Consider the following 23,877-nt stretch of genomic DNA (forward strand, 5'->3'; position numbering starts at 1 on the left):
ATTCATAGGTAAACAAATCATCGGTCAGAGCATCAAGTGTGCGCTCCAAGAGCAAAACGAGATGGGTGGGGCTAAGGCTTAAGAGTGTGTGAACAATGCTGAATGGGTGTAGACAAAGAAGAGCTCTTCACTAGATATCAAAACATTCAAAGGCCATTTTCTCAAAAGTGAGTTTACAAGTTGATCAACTTTCAAAGCAGAATTACTTTCCCATTGTTCCTCAAATGCAGAGAATGATATACCATTTTGTAGCTCTGAGTCTCTACTTTAATCCAATGTAAAAAAACAAAAAACAATTTGAAATGTTGCTACATAAGACCAAGTCCAGGTGTTGAGTCACATTTGAGTGTCATGTAGTAGCCTAAACTTATCGATGTTACATTGAACTGGGTGAATGGAATATGAATGACAGTCATCCAATATGCTGTAATAGAAATAAGGCCATGCTCATGAAAAAATAAATGTGTCCTCCCTCATCATAAACAGCACTGACCGCCACTGGTTTGCATGGTACTGGATACATTTGTTTTCAGCAATAGTCAGGTATTTTGTTGGAAACTAACAATTTGTTAGACTTGGGGTGATCAGATATTATGAATGGAGTTAAACACAAAGTTCTGGGCTGAATTTAATTACTGATTTTATTTATTTTCTCATTTTCTCCACCCCACTTCAGATAAGTATGTCCATGAGTAATACAATTCCATCTCCTGCCATTCCTAGGTCCTGTATGCGTATTATAATACAGGTAATGGCAGACTTGCACTTTGGCCACTAGATGTCTGTATTCTGCTTCTGATTCAGTGGTAAGCTTTGTGCAAGAAAAGGAGATGACATTATTAGTTATCCTTTGTGACATCACAGAAGTCTTAGACACTTCAGTTGACACAGTGGCAGTATTTCACTGACATGTTTTCCCCACACCAACAAGGTAGGTTTTTAGGGAATTCTCAATATGGACCCATGTTGGTAGATAATCAATTATCTCTACTTGATCACCATTCTGCACACTGCCTGCTTTCATCATCCAGGAATGGCGTTGCCCAGCTTGCAGCACTATGTGGACAGGTTGATGTTTGAAGGCCAGTGTGCAGACTGTGCGTTGGTGAACGTCAGTACCCGCAGGGTGATGGCGGCCACTCCAGGGGGATCACTGGAACATCTGACCCGGCGTGAGATTAGGAGGATACTGGCCAGGAAGAGAGAGGCCATCCAGACCCAGGGAGTGAGCCTGGGGGGGCTGCGCTGTGCTCTGGTGAGGGACAACATGGTCACCCCAGGGGAGAGGTCAATGGACCTGCGCACCAAGCACAGGCCCAGCCGGGGTGTGGCCGTGCGCCGGACACGCCATCTCCTCCTGGTGCTCCTCGGCAACAGGGGGATCAGCAGCGGATTCCTCAACCACAAGGCCTATCAGATGGCTGCATGCCTTCGCAACGCAGGATCATCACAACTTGCTTGAATTTACTGCTTACCTGTATGTACTGCTTACCTGAACTTTTGCTTGGGAGGACATTCCTGTGTCATGGACAGTATGGGATTTTTGACAGAGTAAACTGAGTTGAAACTGTCTACACTGTGTCCTGTAGTTAGTGACATATTTGTGCTTCTTTAATTGTGTAGTGACCTAGAATACAGTGACCTAGTATGCAAGCCAAGTACACACGAGTCTGGATGGCCAGGTCCCACATTGTTATTACAGTACTACATGGTCAGCCACAGACCAGGATAAACAGGCAATGTGACAATAACTGACATAAAGACAGTTAAAAGGTTAAGTGTCAGACACTCAGTTTAACAAGTAGTAGGCTAAGTATGCCTGCTGCTTGGAAGACTAGACACCAATAGCAGAGTAAATACATACCCTGTCAAGAATCTTGGAGAAATGGTCACAAATTGCGTTCATAACTTGCATAATAGCATAACATGAGTCTAAGGTCAATAATATACTTTCAGAACAGAATGTATTAGACACGTGAACAATTAAAGAAGAAATGTGACTCATGCATACAGTGCCTGAAATTAACATCAGGTGGAAGAAATAAAAAAGGGCATATGCACAAAATATGACTTCAGCCCATAGTGTTTGACAAGGTGTTTGTCTACATTGGAGTGCGCTTACAAGTAACCAGCTAGCGCAGGCTGACACTGTACTGGTTATTGAACTTAATTGCTTTGAACTATTTTCCCCACATTGTCTGATACTACTGCGCTGTTGGAACTAGGAACACAAGCATTTTGCTACACCCACAATAATATCTGCTAAATATGTGTATGTGACCAATAAAATTTGATTTGATAAATTCACACACTTCTATTGGAAAGTTCAGTTATGAAAAACCTGTTTGGGTACTCATATGACCGTGGGTGTAGTTGGCTATAGCTGACTGGAGCTCCAGATGTGCGAGTACACACTTCACGATACTCTTTAAGCACAGTAAGCTCCCACACTTAGGAGTTTACAGAGAACAGCCATCACTGTTCACTTCTATATTTTTTTATCAATTTTCTGCCAGTTGATTATATATTTTGTCAGTTTTGTTACAGTATATGGATCTTTGAAATCATTTAATACCATTGTTTACTGTCATGCAAAATGTAGGTTGTTTTCCAGCCAGCTAAAGAAAAAATAGGGCACATCTGTTTTGACTCAAAGTTTTCACATACAGCACTGTAGGCCTAAACACACACACACACACACACACACACACACACACACACACACACACACACACACACACACACACACACACACACACACACACACACACACACACACACACACACACACACACACACACACACACACACACACACACACGCTAGGGATTAACTGATTCCCATAACTAAGCATTATAGTAAAGTGGATTATTAACAACCCTATTCTGCTCAAGAAGCAGGACTGCACTGCAGTTACCACCATAACTTCTCTACACAAACAATCAGAGCACAGAATGACCGTGGCTGGCCTGCCTTAGTTTCCTGACTGTAGCTCTGACGTCAGAGGGGGAGTTTACAAGGGGGCCTACAGAGCACCCCTGCCTATCTGGGATGGAGCAACAGAGAGGCCGCCTCCTCACCAGCCCCTTCCTTTCCCACAGTCAACAGGAAGACTGAGCCGAGTCAGAGCGGAGACCAGACAGAGAGGACCCAAACACTCAGGAGAAGGAGGACGTCTCAAAAGCTTCCAATCCAGCACAAAAAAACGAGAAGTCTGAAAGAAGGAATGAACATAAGGAGTAAGAATCACAGAGAGGTGGAGAAACTCCAGTTAACGTCTCCACACTACGTCGAGGTGGAGAAATCAGACAAGAAAAGTTCCAAATACAGGGAGGGGGAGCTTCCAATGCAAACTACAAAGGAAAATCAGAGGTCGTCTAGTATGGCTGGGCAAGTATCCAAGAGCTCAGCACAGCGACTCAGCCGAGACCTGACCTGTTCTATCTGCCTGGACCTCTTCAAGCAGCCTGTCTCCCTGCCCTGCGACCACACCTTCTGCCAGGCATGTATCGCTGGATACTGGACGGGCCCCAGAGGCCAGGTTCAGGGGGGGTCCGGATCCTGTCCCCAGTGCAGGAAGGTCTTCCCTGGCCAGAGCTACCGGCCCAACCGCATCGTGGGTAACATAGTGGAGAGCTACTGCCAGGGCCTGGAGGAGAGAGAGGGGCTGCTGGGGGACACGGGGGTACCAGAGAGGAGCCTTGCTTATGCTCCTGCCCCGTGCTGTGGCCGGCACCGAGAGGAGCTGAAGCTGTACTGTGAGGAGGACCAAGAGCTGTTGTGTCTGGTGTGTGGACTCTCTCAGGAGCACCGGAACCACAACATGGTGTGTGTCCAAGAGGCACAGCAGAGATACAGGGTAAGTCCAAATTCTATTTGACTTGTGTTGCCTTGTTACACTCTTTCATTTTTCAAAGAATGCTAGTAAAAGGCATAGGGGAAATTGAAGACAGGTGGTGCTATGGACTGAGCAGTAGAATTTTGCTTGGGAGGAATTGAAGCAAAAAAAGTAGATTTGATCAAATGTTGAACAAAAAAAACAGTGACTTGGCATCAACAACTACAATGTCAATGATTTGTCACATCACTTTACGTGTCACTTTTTTCTGTAAGACAAACTGCTCATTATTCTCCCCACATTCTCTTGTTAAGAGTTGCATCCGGCTTGTTTCCCATAACATTCATATTCCAGCCTCACTCCAAGAGCAGATTACTGTATTTACTGTAAGGCCTGGTGTAGAGAACAGAAGGCTGATGCCGACTTAGTCATGCTGCTGCTTTTTTCTGGCCATGCAGGCGTCTCTCAGCAGTTCCATGGACTCTCTGAAAGGGGAGCTGAACACGGCCCTGCAGTGTGAGAGAGAAACTGAGGACGAAGTTAAGAAGCTCAAGGTGAGACGCTCTCGTATCTACAGCTTGTAACAATCTGTACATTGCACTTAAACCTTGAGTGTCTCATAAACCTTGACCCTCTCGATCTAACTGCCATTGCTAATGAACCCCCCCAAACCCTCCCACCCCACACACGTTCTGTCCCCCCAGGAGCACACGGCAGACCTGAAGCAGCGCATCGAGGCCCAGTTCAGCGACCTGCACCAGTTCCTGTACCAGGAAGAGAAGCTGCTGCAGGTGAAGCTGAAGACAGAGGAGCGCAGGGAGCTGATCAGGCTGGACGAACACAAGGCCCTGCTCTGTGTGGAGGTCTGCCGTCTGCAGAGGGCCCTGAATGAGATCGAGGACAAGCTGAGGGAGCAGGACCCCTTTACATTGCTGCGGGTGAGAGACAGGGTAATTCTAGGCTGGTGGAATTTCACATGAGAAGTAACTCAATGAGCCTCCTTGACGGGGAATGTGAAAAATATAAATTTCACACTGAAAAGTTTTAGGTTAGATTTTATGTTATTTTGCTTGTGCCGTTTGAAAACGATGTACTGGATGGGAGGACAAAACTAGCTTGCACACTTCTAGACATTTACATCTGCTGTAATAAGTTAGTAAGTAACCATTCTAGACATTCTACAGGAAGGTCTTTCTGATAGCAATGAGTAGAGTAGTACTTCATTGATCCCAACTTGGGAAATTCACTCAGCATCATCCTTGATAAGAACAAGACCCTTATCAATGACAAACACATAAAATACACACAATGGCCCTCCAGAGTGCAAGGAGGGACCCTTCAGGGTGGAGCACAGGCAGGATGTGGGCCCATGACCTCACTCCTGGTCGATGGTGAGGATAAGGAGATTATAGGGAAAGCAGGCTCAGACCCAGGGACTTTCCCCCAACCACTGGGAGATCCCACAGGGCCGGGATAGCGTGAGCTCAGACACTGATGTCATGTGGAAAACTGTTTTCTCTCTTTTTACCCACTGCCAAAACTAATCCCCTCTGTTTTTCCTGTCTCGTCCCAGAATATCAAGACCCTGGTCCAGAGGTGAGTGCGTGATGGGACGTGGGACGTTTTAGATTGTTATTCCATAATGGAGTTTTCATGTTTCTGATATGTATTGTCTGAAGCTTGTGTTGACTTTGGCAGGCCGACGCCCAAGTTTGAAAAGCCTACTCTCACGGCCCCCAGCCTGTGTGAGGGTCGGTTCGCAGGGCCCCTGCAGTACCGAGTGTGGAAATCATTGAAAGGAAGCATTTACCCAGGTACTGTAAGGCATCAACCTTTACAGTGGAGGCTTGCTGAGGGGAGGAAGGCTCATAGTAATGGTTGGAATGGAGTCAATGGAATGGTATCAATCACATGGAAACCACGTTTGATACCATTCCATTTACTCCATTCCAGCCATTATTATGAGCTGTCCTCCCCTCAGCAGCCTCCACTGAACCTTTAGTAGAGTGACTGACAATTACAGCACTCAGGAGCAATAATTCAGGAGCTTTCAGCAACTATTTTTACTCTGCAACATACATGAATTGCCCAGAATTGACTACTTGACAGTTGTTGTTATTTAAAATGGAAAGTTGAAACTGCTACTGAGAATTATACTGTGTTCACATTGTAACGCTTTCTATCTGTGTCATGGCATGTAAAATCATGCAATACCTAACTTTACCAACTCATTTTCCCTTATTCTCAGTTCCGGCTGCCATCACCTTGAATTCGAGCACGGCCAACCCCTGGCTTAGCCTGACCTCCTCCCTCACCTGTGTCCGCTACCAGACCTTCAACCACTCTGTCCAGGACAACCCCAACCGCTTCAATGCTGCGTTGTCCCTGTTGGGCAGTCAGGGCTTCACCCACGGCCGCCACTACTGGGAGATAGAGGTCTACAGCAGCACTGTGTGGACCGTGGGTGTGGCTAGAGAAACTGTATCGAGGAAGGGAGTAATCAAAGCCTTGCCGGCCAATGGCTTTTGGACCCTGTCCCTGTCCTATGGAATACAGTACATGGCCTGTACATCGCCCCCTACTGTGCTTTCACTGGAGGAGCCTCTGGCTAGGATAGGGGTATATCTGGATTATAAGAGGGGTCTGGTTTCTTTCTACAATGCAGAGAGCATGACACATCTCTATACGTTCCGTGAAACCTTCACAGAGACGTTGTACCCCTACTTCAATCTGGGATTCCTGGATAAAGTGCATGAGAATGAGCCCCTCAAAGTTTTCCTTCCCAAAATCTGACAGTCGCGGCACGCATCTATTCCCCGCAAAGCATGAGGCCATCCTTACACTGGTGTGGTGCTAAAACACCCTCAGAATCTAACTGTTAGATTATAAGCGACGTAAAATCAACTGACACAAAATACTACCGTCATATTGTTTGAGATGTTAGAGAGAGTAAGCAGGCCAACTGTAAATAACATTTTATAAACGTAATCTTGATGTGGTCCAGAGCTTCACCGTCAAGGTTTGTTAAATGTATGTATGCGCAGTAACCTTTTGCAGTATTACAGTGTAAATTGTACGTGACTGGCGTAAACAGAATGATGAATACAAAATTGCCTTATCGTGTACAATGTACGGCAGTTCAATATTTTGAGAAAAAAAATGGACCAACTATTTTAATAAGTAATCTTCAATGCATAATAATCATCTTTTAATGAATTTTGGATATCATCAGTATTTCAAACGTTCACCTCACGATACTGTACCATTCAAAATAAATAAGAATTTGTTTTGTGTCTCTGTGTTGAAATAGAACCTGTTATTTGATCTGGACAGTCTCAGCACAAACAGTAACAGGCATAAGCACACTTCTGCATGGTGGATTTGTGCATATCAGAGCACAGGAAAGAGGAAACTCGTTAAGAGGTCATTTGAAAAGAGTTTTCTGTGTGGTTGTGTCAGTCTTTCTTCCTGTGATCCTTTAGGCTTAGCCTACAGTACATTGAACCAAGCTGAGTAATTCGTCAAAATTATGTGAGTGAAATTGATGGACCATTTCCGAGAAATCCCCGACTAATCAAGAAAGAGAGGGAGAGAGCGAGCGAGCAGTTTAAACCTGCACACTGATTTTTTTTTGTACGTACCATTAGCAGTAGCACTTTGAGGAAAACATTCTCATTCCACCATGCAGGCTGATACAACCCACACACATCAGGAGTGGTCCCGTGTGACTCAGCTGTTAGAGCATGCCGCTAGCAACACCAGGGATGTGGGTTCGACTCTCACGGGGGATCAGTATGAAAATGTGTCTTGAGTATTTGGACAAATTCACTTTGTGTATTAAAGTAGTATTATTTGGTCCCATATTCCTAGCACGCAATGAATGCATCAAGCTTGTGATACATTTGCAGTTTGTTTTAGTTGTGTTTCAGGTTATTTTGTGCCCAATAGAAATGAATGGTAAATAATGTATTGTGTCATTTTGAAGTGCCTTTCATTGTAAATAAGAACATAATTTGTTTCTTAACACTTCTACATTAATGTGGATGCTACCATGATTACAGATAACCATGAATGAATCATTAATAATGATGAGTGAGAAAATTAAAGAGTGATAAATATCATACCCTCCAAAAAATGTTAACCTCCCCTGTTATTGGTATTGTGAGAGGTTAGCATGTTTTGGGTGTATAATCTTTGTGCCTCTGTAACTTTCACACTCATTATTCAGGATTGATTCAGGATAATCCGTAATCATGATAGCATCAACATTAATGTAGAAGTGCTTGGAAACATATTCTATTCTTATTTACAATAAAAGTGTCTCCAAAATGGCACAATACATTATTTACCATTAATTTCTATTGGGCACAAAATAATCTAAAACACAACCAAAGCAAACTACAAATGCATCCAACAATTTTGTAGAGTCACAAGCTTGATGTAGTAATTGTGCGCTAGGAATATGGGACCAAATAATACAATGTTTGACTACTTTAATACGTTATAAGTGAATATGTCCAAATACTTATGACACCTTCAAATGGGGGGACTGCTTCAATTAAGTGCTTCAATTTCTAAACGGTAAAAGAGATATGTATGAAAATACCCTCAAATAAAAGGTGACATTCTGAACTGTCACCTCATATAAAACATTTGATCTCAAATCCAAAATGGAGTGAAGAGCCAAATTAAATGTTTTAGCTTCACTGTCCAAATAAATACAGTTGAAGTCGGAAGTTTACATACACCTTAACCAAACACAGTTAAACTCCGTTTTTTACAATTCCTGACATTTAATCAGAGTAAAAACTCACTGTCTTAGGTCAGTTAGGATCACCACTTTATTTTAAGAATGTGAAAATGTCAGACTAATAGTAGAGAGAATTATTTATTTCAGCTTTTATTTCTTTCATCACATTTCCAGCGGGTCAGAAGTTTACATACACTCAATTAGTATTTGGTAGCATTGCCTTTAAATTGTTTAACTTGGGTCAAATGTTTTGGCCCATTCCTGCTGACAGAGCGGGTGTAACTGAGTCAGGTTTGTAGACCTCCTTGCTCGCACACGCTTTTTCTGGTCTACCCACAAATGTTCTACAGGTTTGAGGTCAAGGCTTTGTGATGGCCACTTCAATACCTTTGTTGCCCTTAAGCCATTTTGCCACAATTTTGGAAGTATGCTTGGGGTCATGGTCCATTTGGAAGACCCATTTGCGACCAAGCTTTAACTTCCTGAACGATGTCTTGAGATGTTGCTTCAATATATCCACATGATTTCCCTTCCTCATGATGCCATCTATTTTGTGAAGTGCACCAATCCCCCCTGCAGCAAAGCACCCCCACAACATGATGCTGCCACCCCCGTGCTTCATGGTTGGGATGGTGTTCTTCGGCTTGCAAGCCTCCCCCGTTTTCCTCCAAACATAACGATGGTCATTATGGCCAAATAGTTATATTTTTGTTTCATCAGACCAGAGGACATTTCTCCAAAAAGTTGTCCCCTGTGCAGTTGCAAACCGTAATCTGGCATTTTTATGGCGGGTATGGAGCAGTGGCTTCTTCATTGCTGAGCGGCCTTTCAGGTTATGTCGGTATAGGACTCGTTTTACTGTGGATATAGATACTTTTGTACCTGTTTAATCCAGCATCTTCACAAGGTCCTTTGCTGTTGTTCTGGGATTGATGTGCACTTTTCACACCAAAGTACTTTAATCTCTATGAGACAGAACGTGTCTCCTTCCTGAGTGGTATGACGGCTGCAAGGTCCCATGGTGTTCATGCTTGCGTACTATTGTTTGTACAGATGAACGTGGTACCTTCAGCGTTTGGAAATTTCTCCCAAGGATGAACCAGACTTGTGGAGGTCCACCATTTTTTTCTGGAGGTCTTGACTGATTTCTTTAGATTTTCCCATGATGTCAAGCAAAGAGGCACTGAGTTTGAAGGTCGGCCTTGAAATACATCCACAGGTACACCTCCAATTGACTCAAATGATGTCAATTAGCCTATCAGAAGCTTCTAAAGCCATGACATAATTTTCTGGAATTTTTCAAGCTGTTTAAAGGCACAATTAACTTACTGTATGTAAACTTCTGACCCAATGGAATTGTGATACAGTGAATTATAAGTGAAAAAATCTGTCTGTAAACAATTGTTGTAAATATTACTTGTGTCATGCACAAAGTAGATGTCCTAACCGACTTGCCAAAACTATAGTTTGTTAACAAGAAATTTGGGGAGTGGTTGAAAAATGAGTTTAAATGACTCCAACCTAAGTGTATGTAAACTTCCGACTTCAACTGTACGTAGGGGAGTCTTTATTTGGGACAAATCATAAAAACAATTGGAAAAGAACAGACCACCACCTTAATTTACATTTATCTATATTTATTAGCCTAGCCCTTGAAAAGAATAACAACACATGTTCATTTTTCTTGTTCTGCTAACATCAATCATGTGTGGGGGGGGAATCATCCCTGTTCTGCATTGCAAGACCATACTAATTGCAACTGTGTGCTCAAAACAAATTTCCCCGGTTCTATCTGTCTTTCCTAATCATCAATGTGCAACCCTCAATGATACACAGTATAGTGCCAATAATTAAGTCAAGAGTAAATAGACATATTTAGGAACCAAGGCAAGGTGGGAAGGTTATCTTCCCAAGAAGTTAGGGCTCAGCTGGATTTCAAGTTAGGAGGTGGTCGGGGATCTTGGGAGTATTCCCTAAAACCCTGATAATCCTGTATCCTATACAGTTATACCACCATCCCAGTGATCCTTACAGGCCTGTGGGATCCTTTTTGTTATCTTGAGGAAATTACAAACTTTTGGGGAATTAATTTCAGGTCTCCCACACATATCCCCTCTCTCGTCCACCCTCCCTAATCTAAATGATACAAACTTGAAAACGCTCTCTACTGCTGCATGGCTTGACTCCTTACAGCTGGCTTTGGGCGGAGTGGGGTATGGGGGGGGCAGCTATCCAAGCATCCGCTCTTCTTAGGGAACTGGGAGTGTCAATGCTTTGGGGTGCACAGTCTCCTCTTAAGTCTTGGTAAAGAGGGGTTCACTTGCTTGTGTGCAATGTGTCTTGGAACTTTGTGCTCGTGTACCGTACATGGAAGCCCTTCTTATTGATGGTGTCATCAGAATGGAACTTTATAACAATGGCATCCCCAGCAGAGTAGATTTCCTCAGGAGGCTGGAAGATAAATACAAAGAGAGAGAGAAAGATTATCTTACACCTCTACATTTTTTAAGTAGGCAAACACCCCTGGCATTTTGTGAAGTGCTACATACAGTAGCACTATATATGTACAGTAGCTGTTACAATCTAGTAGGTGTACTGAAACCTTTTGTCGTCCTTACCCCAGATCCACAGTAGCGACCAAGCCTTGGGGCCTTGACATCAGCACCATCAAATAGTTCAATGTAGTCATAGCCGCAGTCTGCCTCTTCCTCAATCTCAAAGGTTTGGAAGATGAGCTCTACTCCGTAGCCCTTCTCAGCGGAGACCACCCACTGGCAGTCAGACGCCCCTGGGTAGTTGTTATCCCCAAACTGGGCGTGCGAATAAAGATCTTTGGTCTTGACCTCAGCTTTCAGGCTTCCTCCACACTCTGAGAACGCACAGCCACAAAAAAGAGACAGAGCCTCAGAGAAGGAACTCATTGAGATATAAATGTCCAATTTATCAACAAATAATTCTCTGAGTCAGTGTTCCCACATTCCATGTGGGATTCTATAACCTTATACCAATCTGAAAAAGCTGACATATTGTCCCTTTGTTTTCTTAGTTGAAAGACACCAAAAACCACAAATCCAGGTGGCAACATGGGCATTGTCACCCCCAATCGTACTAATGAATTCATATTTCATTATTCATGGGTCCTGACAAAACATGTAAATGTTGTCACGCTGCCTGCTGAATCACACATTACAAACATAATGTACTGTATGTTAGGGATAATATAATACCAAGACAAGATGAGAATCAAAAACCAGAGACATTGACATCAGCATACAAGAATACATTTGCATCAGTAGACACAGAGAGATGATCATTAACGATGGAGGTAAACAATGGTCCCAGGATCAAATCCTTGTTGCACATCCTTTTCAACCTCCCAGTAATTAGTTGTCTTTGGGAATACACAAGCCTTTTTGATTGAGCTGAGGGACAAAATTAGTCCCAACTGGATCAAAGTCCTTGGTAAGATGAATGAATACCACTTAACTGGTCTGCTGGGGTTAATGGATTATTATTATGGTCACGCTCCCCAGTTTCTGTGTTGTGGGTTTGTATGTGTGTGTAATTCAGGAAATGGCTTCCTAGAATCCTAAAGCAGCTGATTGGTCGGCCCCATCGCTGATTGGAGCTCTGACCCCTCCCTCTCGTCAGGGGAAACAGCTGTCTCTTCAATTAAGAATGCCTTCTCCAGCTTGATAAAAGCCAGTGTTCCTCCCTCGGGGAGGAGAGCTTCTTTTTATGTCCTGTGTTGGTTGTTGGTCAGTGAAAGTTTTGTTGTTAATATTTTGTAGCCGGTCCTTCAGAGGTTTGTGTATGCCAAAAGGACTTAGTGTTTTTGGTTAATTGAATTTGTTCACGTTAATTATTCAGTTTCATTTGTTTCTGGGGGGGAAGGGGAATGCACCTTGGGAGTGTTGAGGCAAGAGGCCTGCGGGCATACATAACCCGTAGTATTTAATCTGTCTATGCACACTATGTAAGACCTGGGTGGACCACCCTGTGTATTTTGGTTAGCGTGCCGGGTGGTGCTAAAGGGTAGGTAGGAGGGGACTCTTTAATTTTACTTTCTTTGCTTTGGTTACGTCCAGCCCCTTTTTCCCCATATTACCGTGTTAAGGAATATTACATTCCCTGTAAACTGTATTTTTCTCTACCTCTGTCATCCTTCCCCGCTCCTACGATCACATACTTTTTCACTCCACGGGGAGTTGAGATGTAGCAGGTTGTTACGTTCCCTCCTCCAAGAGGCGTACGTAACAATTATTATCAATGTCTTAATTAGGTTATGGCAGTGGATTGACCAGACTTACATGGAAAAAGGTTAAATAATGTATTATACAATGAATATTAGTTGACTATTCTCATCTCTCTGAAATCAAAACATGTTAGCAGTTCAACCATATCCCTGTGTGCACCAATGAGAATGATCCATTTCAATCCTTTTCTTTCTGGTATCACAAAATGCTAATGCCAGTGTATGTGTCACCCACCTGCACTGTGTGAAGCCTCAAAGCCTCTCTTCTGAACTGAGTTGTCAGAGAAGAAGCGCAGAAACATCTCGTTGCCGCTGGAGATGACTGGCGAGGGTTTCTTGATGCCACAGAAGCGTCCCAGACTGGGGGCCCGGCCATCCTGCCCATCGTAGATCTCTAGGTGGTCGTAGGCACACTCCAGATGAGCCTCCATGTCGATCTCATTGAAAGCCTTAAAAGTGAATGTAGATTCAGTGAGGTAGGTGGTGAGCTATTAACAACAGTAATAATCTACATGACCCATCTTCCACTAATGACTATGTACCGTTATAATGTACATTGTAAGCATTACATAATAGGTGTCATTAAAACTATGCCAATCCCTACATATATGTACATTTCTACCTCAATGACCTTGTACTCCTGCACATCAACTCAGTACTGGTACCCTGTGTATATAGCCAAGTTGTCGTTACTCATTGAGTACTTATTCCTCGTGTTATTACTTTTCTATTATTTCTCTCTCTGCATTGTTGGGAAGGGCCGTAAGCATGTGACAAATATTTGACTTGATTTGATCATGACACAGCAGTAAACATACGATTTTGATGCGGTGGCCTGGGGTGGTGGAGAGGGCCCAGGTACAGGCCTTCTTGCTGGGGTATTTGTCAGGCCAGTTGGGGCTGGTGATGGTGCCTAACACACTGCTCACCACATGATCACAGCCAGCTGAAAGATAAACATTGCTGATTCAATCAGTAATCCAAGAGGACATATCCTATCCCCAACTCTGATGTCATAATCCATGTAAAATAGGATGTCAAGGGCTGTATGTAAATACTGGATGGATAAATATGGATAGGTACATGTATGAACAGAAATAGCTCGATGTAAATGTATGGATAAATCCATTAAAATAGGAGATATCCTGTACCTTCCTTGCAGTCATGTTTATTGTCATGCAGCACAAAGCCACTGCGACACTGACAACTGTAGCTCCCGAAGGTATTGACACACTCATGTTGGCAGCCTCCATTCTCCTTAGAGCACTCATCCTTGTCTGCATGGGAACAGAACATTGTCAGAAATTGCTAAACCCACCTACAGTAAACCCTTAGTGACACTAGACTGTTCGAGCCATTGACCAAATACTTTAAACATACATTTAAAGTATGTTTGTTGCAACAAAAAAAAAATGTTTCAAGGCTTACCAGAGAAGAATTGGGCTTTGAAGCCTTTCTTTGACACTGTGTTGTCTGATTTGAACTCAATGCGCATGTTGTTGTATTGGGAGGTGACGGTTTCTGGTTTCTCTGTTCCACAAAACTTCCCATGAAGCCTGGAGTCAGCGGTCAGTCCACTCCTCACCTCCACATAATCATATTTACACACCTGAGGGAAGAAGAGACCACATAGGACATGTCAGACACACCTCAAAAGGAACTGGAGCAAGTACTATGGAATAACTCAAAGTAAACCACAGCACACACACACCGGCTTACAGGACTAGACAATCATTCCCTCATGAGAGATCTTCATGGTCACCTTCACTGTGAGGCCATTGTAAATGCCCATTCCTGCCCACTCACAACATTTGTAAGTATTATAGGGTGTTCTCAGGCTATAATGCTTACATCGTTGCCCTCGGTCTCAAAGACATCAAACAGCAGGGTGATGTGGTAATGTGTGGGGGCCACCAGCTGCCAAACACAGTTCTTGTTGGGGGGGTATTCTTTGGGCCAGCCAGGGGTGGTGATGGAGCCATTAAGCTTGGTAATGAAGCCTCCACACGCAGCTGCTGGGGGGATACAGAGCTGACATTAGGGACGGACACGTGGCCACAAGGCAACACAACTCAAACCACATAACAGTTATAGTTTAGGAAAGGTGGAGAGGTAGGTGGAACTTGTTCACAGTTCAATAAAGTATGAAGCACGTGACTGTGACACAATGTCATAATACTACTCCCTAGGTTTCAAACTGCAACATTAATTAAGCAAATAAGAAAGTCAGGTCCTACCAATGTAGTCCTGTTATGAAATATGTACCAGGGTTTGAATCAAAGCTCTACAAAATGAAATAAGCATCCACTAAGTACAGCAATTAAGAATAACCACATTTCGAGTGGCAGTAGGAAATAAAAAAGAAAGTGACAGATTTATACCACACAAAGTACAATCATGTCCTCTTAATGCAAAAGAGGGTAAACACACCAACTAATGTAACCTCCCATATGGAAAAGTAATATATAGCCAAACGTTTGGACATACCTACTCATTTTCAAGGGTTTTTCTTTATTTTTACTATTTTCTACATTGTAGAATAATAGTGAAGACATCAAAACTATGAAATAACACATTTGGAATCATGTAGTAACCAAAATATATTTTAGATTCTTCAAAGTACAGTAGCCACTCTTTGCCTTGATGACAGCTTTGCACACTCTTGGCAGTTTCTCAACCAGCTTCACCTGGAATGCTTTTCCAACAGTCTTGAAGGAGTTCCCACATATGCTGAGCACTTGTTGGCTGCTTTTCCTTCACTCTGCGATCCAACTCATCCCAAACCATCTCAATTGGGTTGAGGTCAGGTGATTGTGGGGGCCAAGTCATCTGATGCAGCACCCCATCACTCTCCTTCTTGGTCAAATAGCCCTTACACAGCCTGGAGGTGTGTTGGGTCATTGTCCTGTTGAAAAATAAATGATAGTGGGACTAAGCGCAAACCAGATAGGAAAGGCGTATCGCTGCAGAATGCTGTGGTAGCCATGCTGGTTCAGTGTGCCTTGAATTCTAAATAAATCACTGACAGTGTCACTAGCAAAGCACCCCCACGCTATCTCCCCCATACTTCACAATGGGAACCACACACGCGGAGATCATCCGTTCACCTACTCTGCGTCTCACAAAGACACTCAAAATCTCAAATTTGGACTCATCAGACCAAAGGACAGATTTCTACCGGTCTAATGTCCATGGCTCGTGTTTCTTGGCCCAAGAAAGTCTCGTCTTCTTATTGGTGTCCTTTACTAGTGGTTTCTTTGCAGCAATTTGACCATGAAGGCCTGATTCACGCAGTCTCCTCTGAACAGTTGATGTTGAGATGTGTCTGTTACTTGAACTCTGTGAATGTAACGATCGTCGTAGTGGATGGACCAAGGCGTAGTGGATGGACCAAGGCGCAGCGGGTTGAGTGCTCATTTTGACATTTATTATAAATAACCACGAACACTTCACGAAAACAAGAAAACGGATGACAACATAACAGTTCGCAGGCTAACCCTAGCAGTGCAAACCACAGCTATGCAAAGAACAACCTCCCACAAATCCCACGACAAACACATTCCTATTTATAGGACCTTCAATCAGAGGCAACGATAGACAGGTGCCTCCAAATGAACCCCAATTACCTAAACATAGAAATAGAAATGACTAGACAGAACATAGAAATACACTAACATAGAACAATGACAAAAAAAAACGGAATACATAAACCAAACACCCCTCTACATACACACACACCCCGAACCATATAAAACAAATACCCCCTGCCACGTCCTGACCAAACTATAATAACAAATAACCCCTTTACTGGTCAGGACGTGACAGTGAAGTGTTTATTTGGGCTGCAATATCTCAGGTTGGTAACTCTAATGAACTTATCCTCTGCAGCAGAGGTAACTCTGGGTCTTTCTTTCCTGTGGCGGTCCTCATGAGAGCCAGTTTCATCATAACACTTGATAGTTTTTTTGCAAACTTTTAAAGTTCTTGAAATGTTCCAGATTGACTGACCTTCATGTCTTAAAAAGTAATGATGCACTGTCATTTCTCTTTGCTTATTTGAGCTGTTCTTGCCATAATATGGACTTGGTCTTTTACCAAATAGGGCAATCTTCTGTATACCACCCCTACCTTGTCAAAACAGAACTGTTTGGCTCAAACTCATTAAGAAGGAAAGACATTTCACAAATTAACATTTAAAAAGGCACACCTGTTAATGGAAATACATTCCAGGTGACTACCTTAGGAAGCTGGTTGAGAGAATGCCAAGAGTGTGCTGTCATCATGGCAAAGGGTGGCTACTTTCAAGAATCTAAAATCTAAAATATGTTGTTAACGCGTGAGTTACAAATATCTCTAACAGTCGCCCAGCGTGAGTTTTTTTATGCGTGTGATGTCAGAATGTACTCACTGTTCCAAAATGTGATTGTTACACAACAGGACAGTGAACCCTCAAACCAAGGCACGTTGCCTGCTAATTATCTATAGGCTATGTTTAAACTAGTCAATTTCATATTAAGTTTTATTTTCTAACAACAGTTTGAATTGAGGTTTGTTCCACCTCCTCATTAATTCACGTTTGAGGCTTTACTGAACCGTGGACAAACTTCTCTCTTCAACAAGAGCCAAATCAATTCCCCAGTGTTTCCCTAGATCAAGTATGAAGACATTACGCATCTCTAGTCAGAACAGGCCTTGCACAAACTTTTTCCCCCAGCACATTATCTGGCTGGCACCTGAATTGCCTTCATTGTTTTCCTTACAAACTTTGGACATGTATGCATTCCTATCAAAGTAAGTGGCTTATTTTCTGTATATCGTGTTGTCGTTTCTACTGTAGCACACCATTTGTATGTATGGATCATAATTGAATTAATGTTTTAATCACGTTTTCAAGTACTGGTGACAAATCATGCATTCCGATTCTTGCATAGATTGTAATGGACACATACGATGTGTGTAAAATACTTTTTTGATGGTTGTACTGATTATGATGTGCTAATGCTAAGCTATTTGCTGGCTATGTGTGGCGCCATTTTGTTGACATCATACAATGCATTCTGGTTATCACGTAAGCGTCTGTCAGACCAAAGATGTTATAACAAGGGATAGTTCACTCGACTGACTTGTGGTGCTTTCAAGACAACTGGGAACAAAAAAAATACTAGGTCAAACCATGACATCAGTGATCTACGGGTCGGAAAGTCGGAGCTCTAGAAAGAGGGCCGAGTTCCCGAGTTGGAATCCCGAGAGAAAATCCCAGTCGGAGCTTGTTTTTTTCAAAGTTCCCAGTTGTCTTGAACGCAGTGATGTCGGAAGTCAGAGATTTACGAGTCTCCCAGTAGTTTTGAACGCACCATCAGATTGTAATGTTGCCAGCTCAGACCCCCCTAAGGGGTTTATTTTTATTTAGCGTATAAACTTATCCTGTGTTTGCCCCCAATTTATTGATTAATCCCCCATCATAGTAATATTTCCTGCATCATATCCCCCCACAATATCTTTCCTCATTTCTACCCCCATGGATTTGAAACCCCCCCACAAATGAAATGAACCCCCCCACAAATCCCACTAAAATTGTTTCATCCCTGTTTAGCTTTTGTGATACGGTTAGGCTAGGCAGTAGGCTTGTATTTGGTGTGATGATCTGTGAGGTGATAACATTTTATTTGTGTTGTGATTTGTCAAAAACAGTAAACGACTTGTCAAGTCATGTGCTCCGGTTCTTGTATACACTGTAACAAGTACATAGACGATTTGTAATATGCTGAAATGTGGCTAAACTAAATCTTTCAGACAATGGGCACAGCCATCTTTGACGTTGTTTATTTGCGTCTTATAGTGAATGGCATTCTGGGATTAGGGAGTTTTCACCAAGTCAAACATAAACAAACATGGCTGCCATCATAAAGAATATAGATGCTGCTAGCTTAGCTGACACGCATCTCTTTTCTAAACAATATTACATTTCTCCCTTGTGCTCACCAGAGATGTGGTACATTGTAAACAAGTCTAGTGTTAGGTGTCTAACTTATGTTGTTTTTTTTGTCAGTGAAACCTGTTATTTAGACTGGTTTATGTAATGAGTTTAGCTGTGGATGTCTTCCGTGTGATGTATGGATGACGAAGTTCGCATTTATCTTTTACAATAAAAGGTGAAATTGAGGAATAAAGTTGTGAATACCTTTATTTCCCATCAGCACAAAACATTGTTTAGATGCTTTTCAGACAACAATGCTGTTTAGATGCATTTGTTGCCTCATACGCTGTGTTGCTACTGTTCCAATTACATATTTGTGATCGTACGCTGCAGGGACCACTCAACAATGATCACAAATACGAGATCGTACGGGTCAAAGGGTTAACACTTTTTTGGTTACTATATGATTCCATGTGTTATTTTTGTTTTGATGTCTTCACTATTATTCTACCATCTAGAAAATAGTAAAAATAAAGAGAAACCCTTGAATGGGTAGATGTGTCCAAACTTTTGACTGGTACTGCACAAGTTTTTAAAATGCACAAAAACCTATGAATGTTTATTTTTGTACCCTATAGTTTTGGCTGCCTATAGGGTTATGGAATCACATTGTATTTGTAAAACATGGTTTACATATTGTTGATGTAATCAATGACTGTATGTGGTTGTAATCCACTTTTATTTTGGACCCCTCCCCTCAACAACACTAGAAGACGCCTGTGACAACTAACCATTTCTTCTGTATTTTGTTTTAGAAAAACTGTATAACCTAACACAAAGCTAACTGCGCTAATCCTAGCCTGTCAAGCCTATAGGGTTGCTATTAAATTAGTGGCTAACGTTAGCTGGCTCAATATTGAGATGGCTGTATATGGTTCATGTATTTTAAAATATAAAAAAGGGCTACAAGTCAATGTATTAGCTAGTATGACTATATTAAATACAGAGGATATATTATGTTACTGTACTTACAGTACTTTCTAGTCTTTACAGCATCTGACTGAATTATTCATGTTTTGCAGATGGATTATTTTTATTCATTTTTTCTCCAAGTTTGAAGATCAAATCACAATGTGTAATTTTTGGGGAATCTCCATCTCAGAATGCCCATAAGGATAACAGGCGTTGTGTCGGAGATCCATCGCCTGTGAAAATAGGCTACTTGCTGTTCACCCCAACCAACACCGTTTCAGTTGGGAATGTCCGTTCTGCTCATTCTAATTCTAAGCGACAATGGCTGTGGTACAGTATGTCTATGTATGTGTCATTTGTAGCATTGTACAGATAAGACAGAGTCATTATATTCTGACCTAACTCAAATTTAAATATCTGGCTGCGTCATTATGACTTTGGATAATTATTTATGACACATTGAACTATTTGAAGAATTCTAGGTGGCAAAGCTAAAAGGGGAGAAGATGGGGAGAAAAAAGACGGATTGGATCCTGAAAAAGTGACCGCAATAATTGGTAAGTAGGTTTTTGTTAATCGATTGCAAATTAGCATTTGACAGTGTGCTGGTATTGTCATGATATTTAAAAAAATATATGACTCATACCATGCTAACTTCAGACATAAAAATTGTATTAATGAGTTCATCTGACTCTGATAAGTAGATAAACATCCCAAATCTCGAAATCTCTCAGTATTCCATTAAAAATGAATATCCCAAAACAGGGTTGGGGTCAATTTCAATTGAATAAATTGAAGATGTTAAAAGGATATTTCACTTGTTTACACCTTATAGTGAGATGCCTAACAAAAAACATATGTGGGTGATGGGGGAAATTAGACAAAGTTCAATATTCATGCCCAAATCCCCTCAAGTTAATATTGGCTATTTAAATCACTCTGAACCATGGATTACATTTTCTCCAGGCCTTTCAGGGCAAGGAACCATCTGACTGGCTATAAGGTGTAAAAAAAAGTTAGCTATCCCTTAATTAATTTACAAATTAATCATTGCAAATATGGCATTAATGGTCAATGATGTTATTAAACTGAATCTGATACGCTTTTCACATCGTTTTTTTCCTTTTTTTATTGCATTCTATGACCCCAAACCCAACTGTTCTGTGCTCTTTATCTTCTATTTGTTTCTTTCCTCCCACAGATGCTGCCATGAAGCGCTTCCCAGGTGCAACAAAGGGACAAGTGTGAACAGCTTAAAACAGTAAAATGGCTGAATTGAGAAGTGATGTGAGAAAAACATTTATAGGATTAAATTACGTTTGTATTTTGTGTCGTTTGTTCTAATGTTTTATTACCATGACTAAAAATATCACTGAAATAATGCTCCCGTAACATATTAATATTGATAACATGTATTGTGACATATATGTAATAAACATTTGAATACTATGTGTCACACATATATAAGGTAATATATATTATGACATATAAGGGACATATATGTAATAACAATTTGAATACTTCATGTGTCACACATATGAACATATAAGTATTATACATATATGCACATACAGTACCAGTCAAGGCAGAAAAATGTCACATTTATGAAAATGGCAATTATTGTATACTGTATTTCAACTTATGTGACATATATGTACTTACAGTGCATTCAGAAAGTATTCACACCCCTTGACTTTTACACATTTTGTTACGTTACAACCTTATTCTAAAATTGATACAAATATTTGTTTTCCTTATCAATCTAACCACAATACCCCATAATGACAAAGCAAAAACAGGTTTTTAGAAAACTGAAATATCACATTTACATAAGTATTCAGACTCTTTACTCAGTACTTTGTTGAAGCACCTTTGGCAGCGATTACAGCCTCGAGTCTTGGATATTATGCTACAAGCTTGGCACACCGGTCTTTGGGGAGTTTCTCTCATTCCTCTCTGCAGATCCTCTCAAGCTCTGTTAGCTTGGATGGGGAGTGTTTCTGCACAGCTATTTTCAGGTCTCTCCAGAGATGTTCAATCTGTTTCAAGTCTGGGATCTGGCTGGGCCACTCAATGATATTCAGAGACTTGTCCCACTCCTGCATTGTCTTGGCTGTGTGCTTAGGGTCGTTGTCCTGTTGGAAGGTGAACCTTCACCCAAGTCTGAGGTCCTGAGCAGATTTCATCAATGATCTCTGAACTTTGCTCCGTTCATCTTTGCCTCGATCGTGACTAGTCTCCCAGTTCTTGCCGCTGAAAAACATCCCCACAGCATGATGCTGACACCACCATGCTTCACCGTAAGGATGGTGCCAGGTTTCCTCCAGACGTGACGCTTGGCATTCAGACCAAAGAGTTCAATCTTGGTTTCATCAGACCAGAGAATCTTGTTTCTCATGGTGTGAGAGTCTTTAGGTGCCTTTTGGCAAACTCTGAGCGTGCCTTTTACTGAGGAGGGGCTACCATCTGGCCACTACCATAAAGGCCTAATTGATGGAATGCTGTAGAGATGGTTGTCCTTCAAGAAGGTTATCCCATCTCCACAGAGGAACTCTAGAGCTTTGTCAGAGTTACCATTGGGTTCTTGGTCACCTCCCTGACCAAGGCCCTTCTCCCCCGATTGCTCAGTTTGGCAGGGAGGCCAGCTCTAGGAAGAGTCTTGATGGTTCCAAACTTCTTCCATTTAAGAATGATGGAGGCCACTGTATTCTTGGGGACCTTCAATGCTGCAGACATTTTTTGGTACCCTTCCCAAGATCTGTGCCTCGGATCTCTACGGACAATTCCTTCGACCTCATGGCTTGGTTTTTGCTCTGACATGCACTGTCAACTGTGGGATCTTATATAGACAGGTGTGTGCCTTTCCAGATCATGTCCAATCAATTGAATTTACCACAGGTGGACTCCAATCAAGTTGTAGAAACATCTCAAGGATGATCAATGGAAACAGGATGCACCTGAGCTCAATTTCAAGTCTCATAGCGAAGGGTCTGAATACTTATGTAAATAAGGTATGTTTTTTTATTTGTAACACATTTGCAAAAAATTATAAAAACCTGTTTTCACTTTGTCATTATGGGGTATTGTGTGAAGATTGCTGAGGAAAATGTTTAACTTTAACCATTTTAGAATAAGGCTGTAATGTAACAAAATGTGGAAAAAGTCAAGGGGTCTGAATACTTTCCGAAGGCACTGTATATGTACTTATGTGTGGATATATAAATAAGCATATATGGGCATATATGTTTCCACCATATATGCCCATAAAACATAAGTAATTTACATATACCTTTATTGCCATACATAACTTTTCCATATGGGCTAAGATGCCCATTAAAGCTCTATGGAGTGCTTTTCAAAATGTACAGGTCTTGTTGCTCTGAAATGTGTGAAAAGACTCTTTGCATGTATCCTAGCTCGTTCAAAATCCATGTAGCGGCTCCTTGTTCTAATAGACCAGTGATGAAGTGGTCTGACTGTAATAAAAACAAACCTTCCTCCGATAAAGGATGGTTAAACCATTGAGGTGGCAGAGGACACTGAGTATAAAAATGTAGCCTACAGAGGATGAAGACAATGGGCACCATTTCTCCATCCTACAACCATGACTTATGCTCCACAGTAAGCATCTGGCACATTGATGTCCAAGTGATAAAGAATATCAACATTTAGTTAGAAGACAGGGACTGATGAGTGCTTTTCAGCTACACTGGTGTCAATATTGGGATATTTTTCTCCTGAGAAGCTCATTAATCAATTATGACAATAGCAAAGATGAATACTTTGTGATGTGAGACTGTGGATTGAGTTGTCTATTAGCTTGAGACTGTCCAGTGAGTGGGATGGTGAAGTTGTGTGATTCATTCTACATTGGTGTTTTTAGGAGATGGATAAGTAATAAACCCCTGCACTCACCCTCACAGCTGCGTCTGTCTGAGGCGAGCTCAAAGCCAGGGTCACAGGCGCATCGGTAGCTGCCCAGGGTATTCACACAGCGCTGCTCACAGCGCCCATTATCAGGCTTACAACACTCGTCCATCTCTACCACCCACAGACGCCGTTGTGATATGCAATTAAGAAGAAGAAAAGAACCATCAGTTCTACAGCACATTGTATACAGTGGGGGAAAAAAGTATTTGATCCCC

At 41.9% G+C, this 23,877-nt stretch overlaps 3 protein-coding genes across 5 annotated transcripts in view; 2 read left to right on the forward strand and 1 right to left on the reverse strand.

Annotated features, from left to right (window-relative positions):
• The first annotated feature begins 883 nt into the window (after positions 1–883).
• LOC106568266 (profilin-2) lies at positions 884–1,490 on the forward strand. Its single transcript, XM_014138437.2, has 2 exons — positions 884–931; positions 1,032–1,490. The coding sequence occupies exons 1-2, from the start codon at positions 910–912 to the stop codon at positions 1,460–1,462; spliced, it is 453 nt and encodes a 150-aa protein (XP_013993912.1). The 5' UTR covers positions 884–909; the 3' UTR covers positions 1,463–1,490.
• A 1,585-nt stretch (positions 1,491–3,075) lies between these two features.
• LOC106568238 (zinc-binding protein A33) lies at positions 3,076–7,131 on the forward strand. Of its 2 annotated transcripts, none has more exons than XM_014138411.2 (6): positions 3,076–3,859; positions 4,297–4,392; positions 4,543–4,788; positions 5,412–5,434; positions 5,537–5,652; positions 6,087–7,131. In XM_014138411.2, exons 1-6 carry the CDS (start codon positions 3,227–3,229, stop codon positions 6,629–6,631), a joined length of 1,659 nt encoding a protein of 552 aa, XP_013993886.1. In that variant the 5' UTR covers positions 3,076–3,226; the 3' UTR covers positions 6,632–7,131. The 2 variants fall into 2 exon arrangements, with proteins under 2 accessions (XP_013993886.1, XP_013993887.1); XM_014138412.2 differs by having other exon boundaries at positions 3,078–3,859; positions 4,543–4,776.
• Positions 7,132–10,208: 3,077 nt separating this feature from the next.
• bmp1 (Bone morphogenetic protein 1) overlaps positions 10,209–23,877 on the reverse strand; it is a 58,406-nt gene continuing 44,737 nt past the window's right edge. Inside the window, exons 13-20 of one of the 2 annotated variants that reach the window (XM_014138167.1) lie at positions 23,648–23,773; positions 14,695–14,855; positions 14,272–14,452; positions 13,995–14,120; positions 13,662–13,789; positions 13,079–13,292; positions 11,207–11,457; positions 10,209–11,039 (exon numbers count right to left, since the gene is read on the reverse strand). In XM_014138167.1, coding sequence (XP_013993642.1) covers positions 10,905–11,039; positions 11,207–11,457; positions 13,079–13,292; positions 13,662–13,789; positions 13,995–14,120; positions 14,272–14,452; positions 14,695–14,855; positions 23,648–23,773 — 1,322 coding nt within the window. In that variant the 3' untranslated portion in view covers positions 10,209–10,904. Of the gene's footprint in view, positions 11,040–11,206; positions 11,458–13,078; positions 13,293–13,661; positions 13,790–13,994; positions 14,121–14,271; positions 14,453–14,694; positions 14,859–23,647; positions 23,774–23,877 lie in introns of both variants that reach the window. The other variant, NM_001173597.1, reaches the window with a different exon arrangement.

The sequence above is a fragment of the Salmo salar genome, chromosome ssa13, assembly GCF_905237065.1.
Source record: "Salmo salar chromosome ssa13, Ssal_v3.1, whole genome shotgun sequence".
Lineage (NCBI taxonomy): Eukaryota > Metazoa > Chordata > Actinopteri > Salmoniformes > Salmonidae > Salmo > Salmo salar.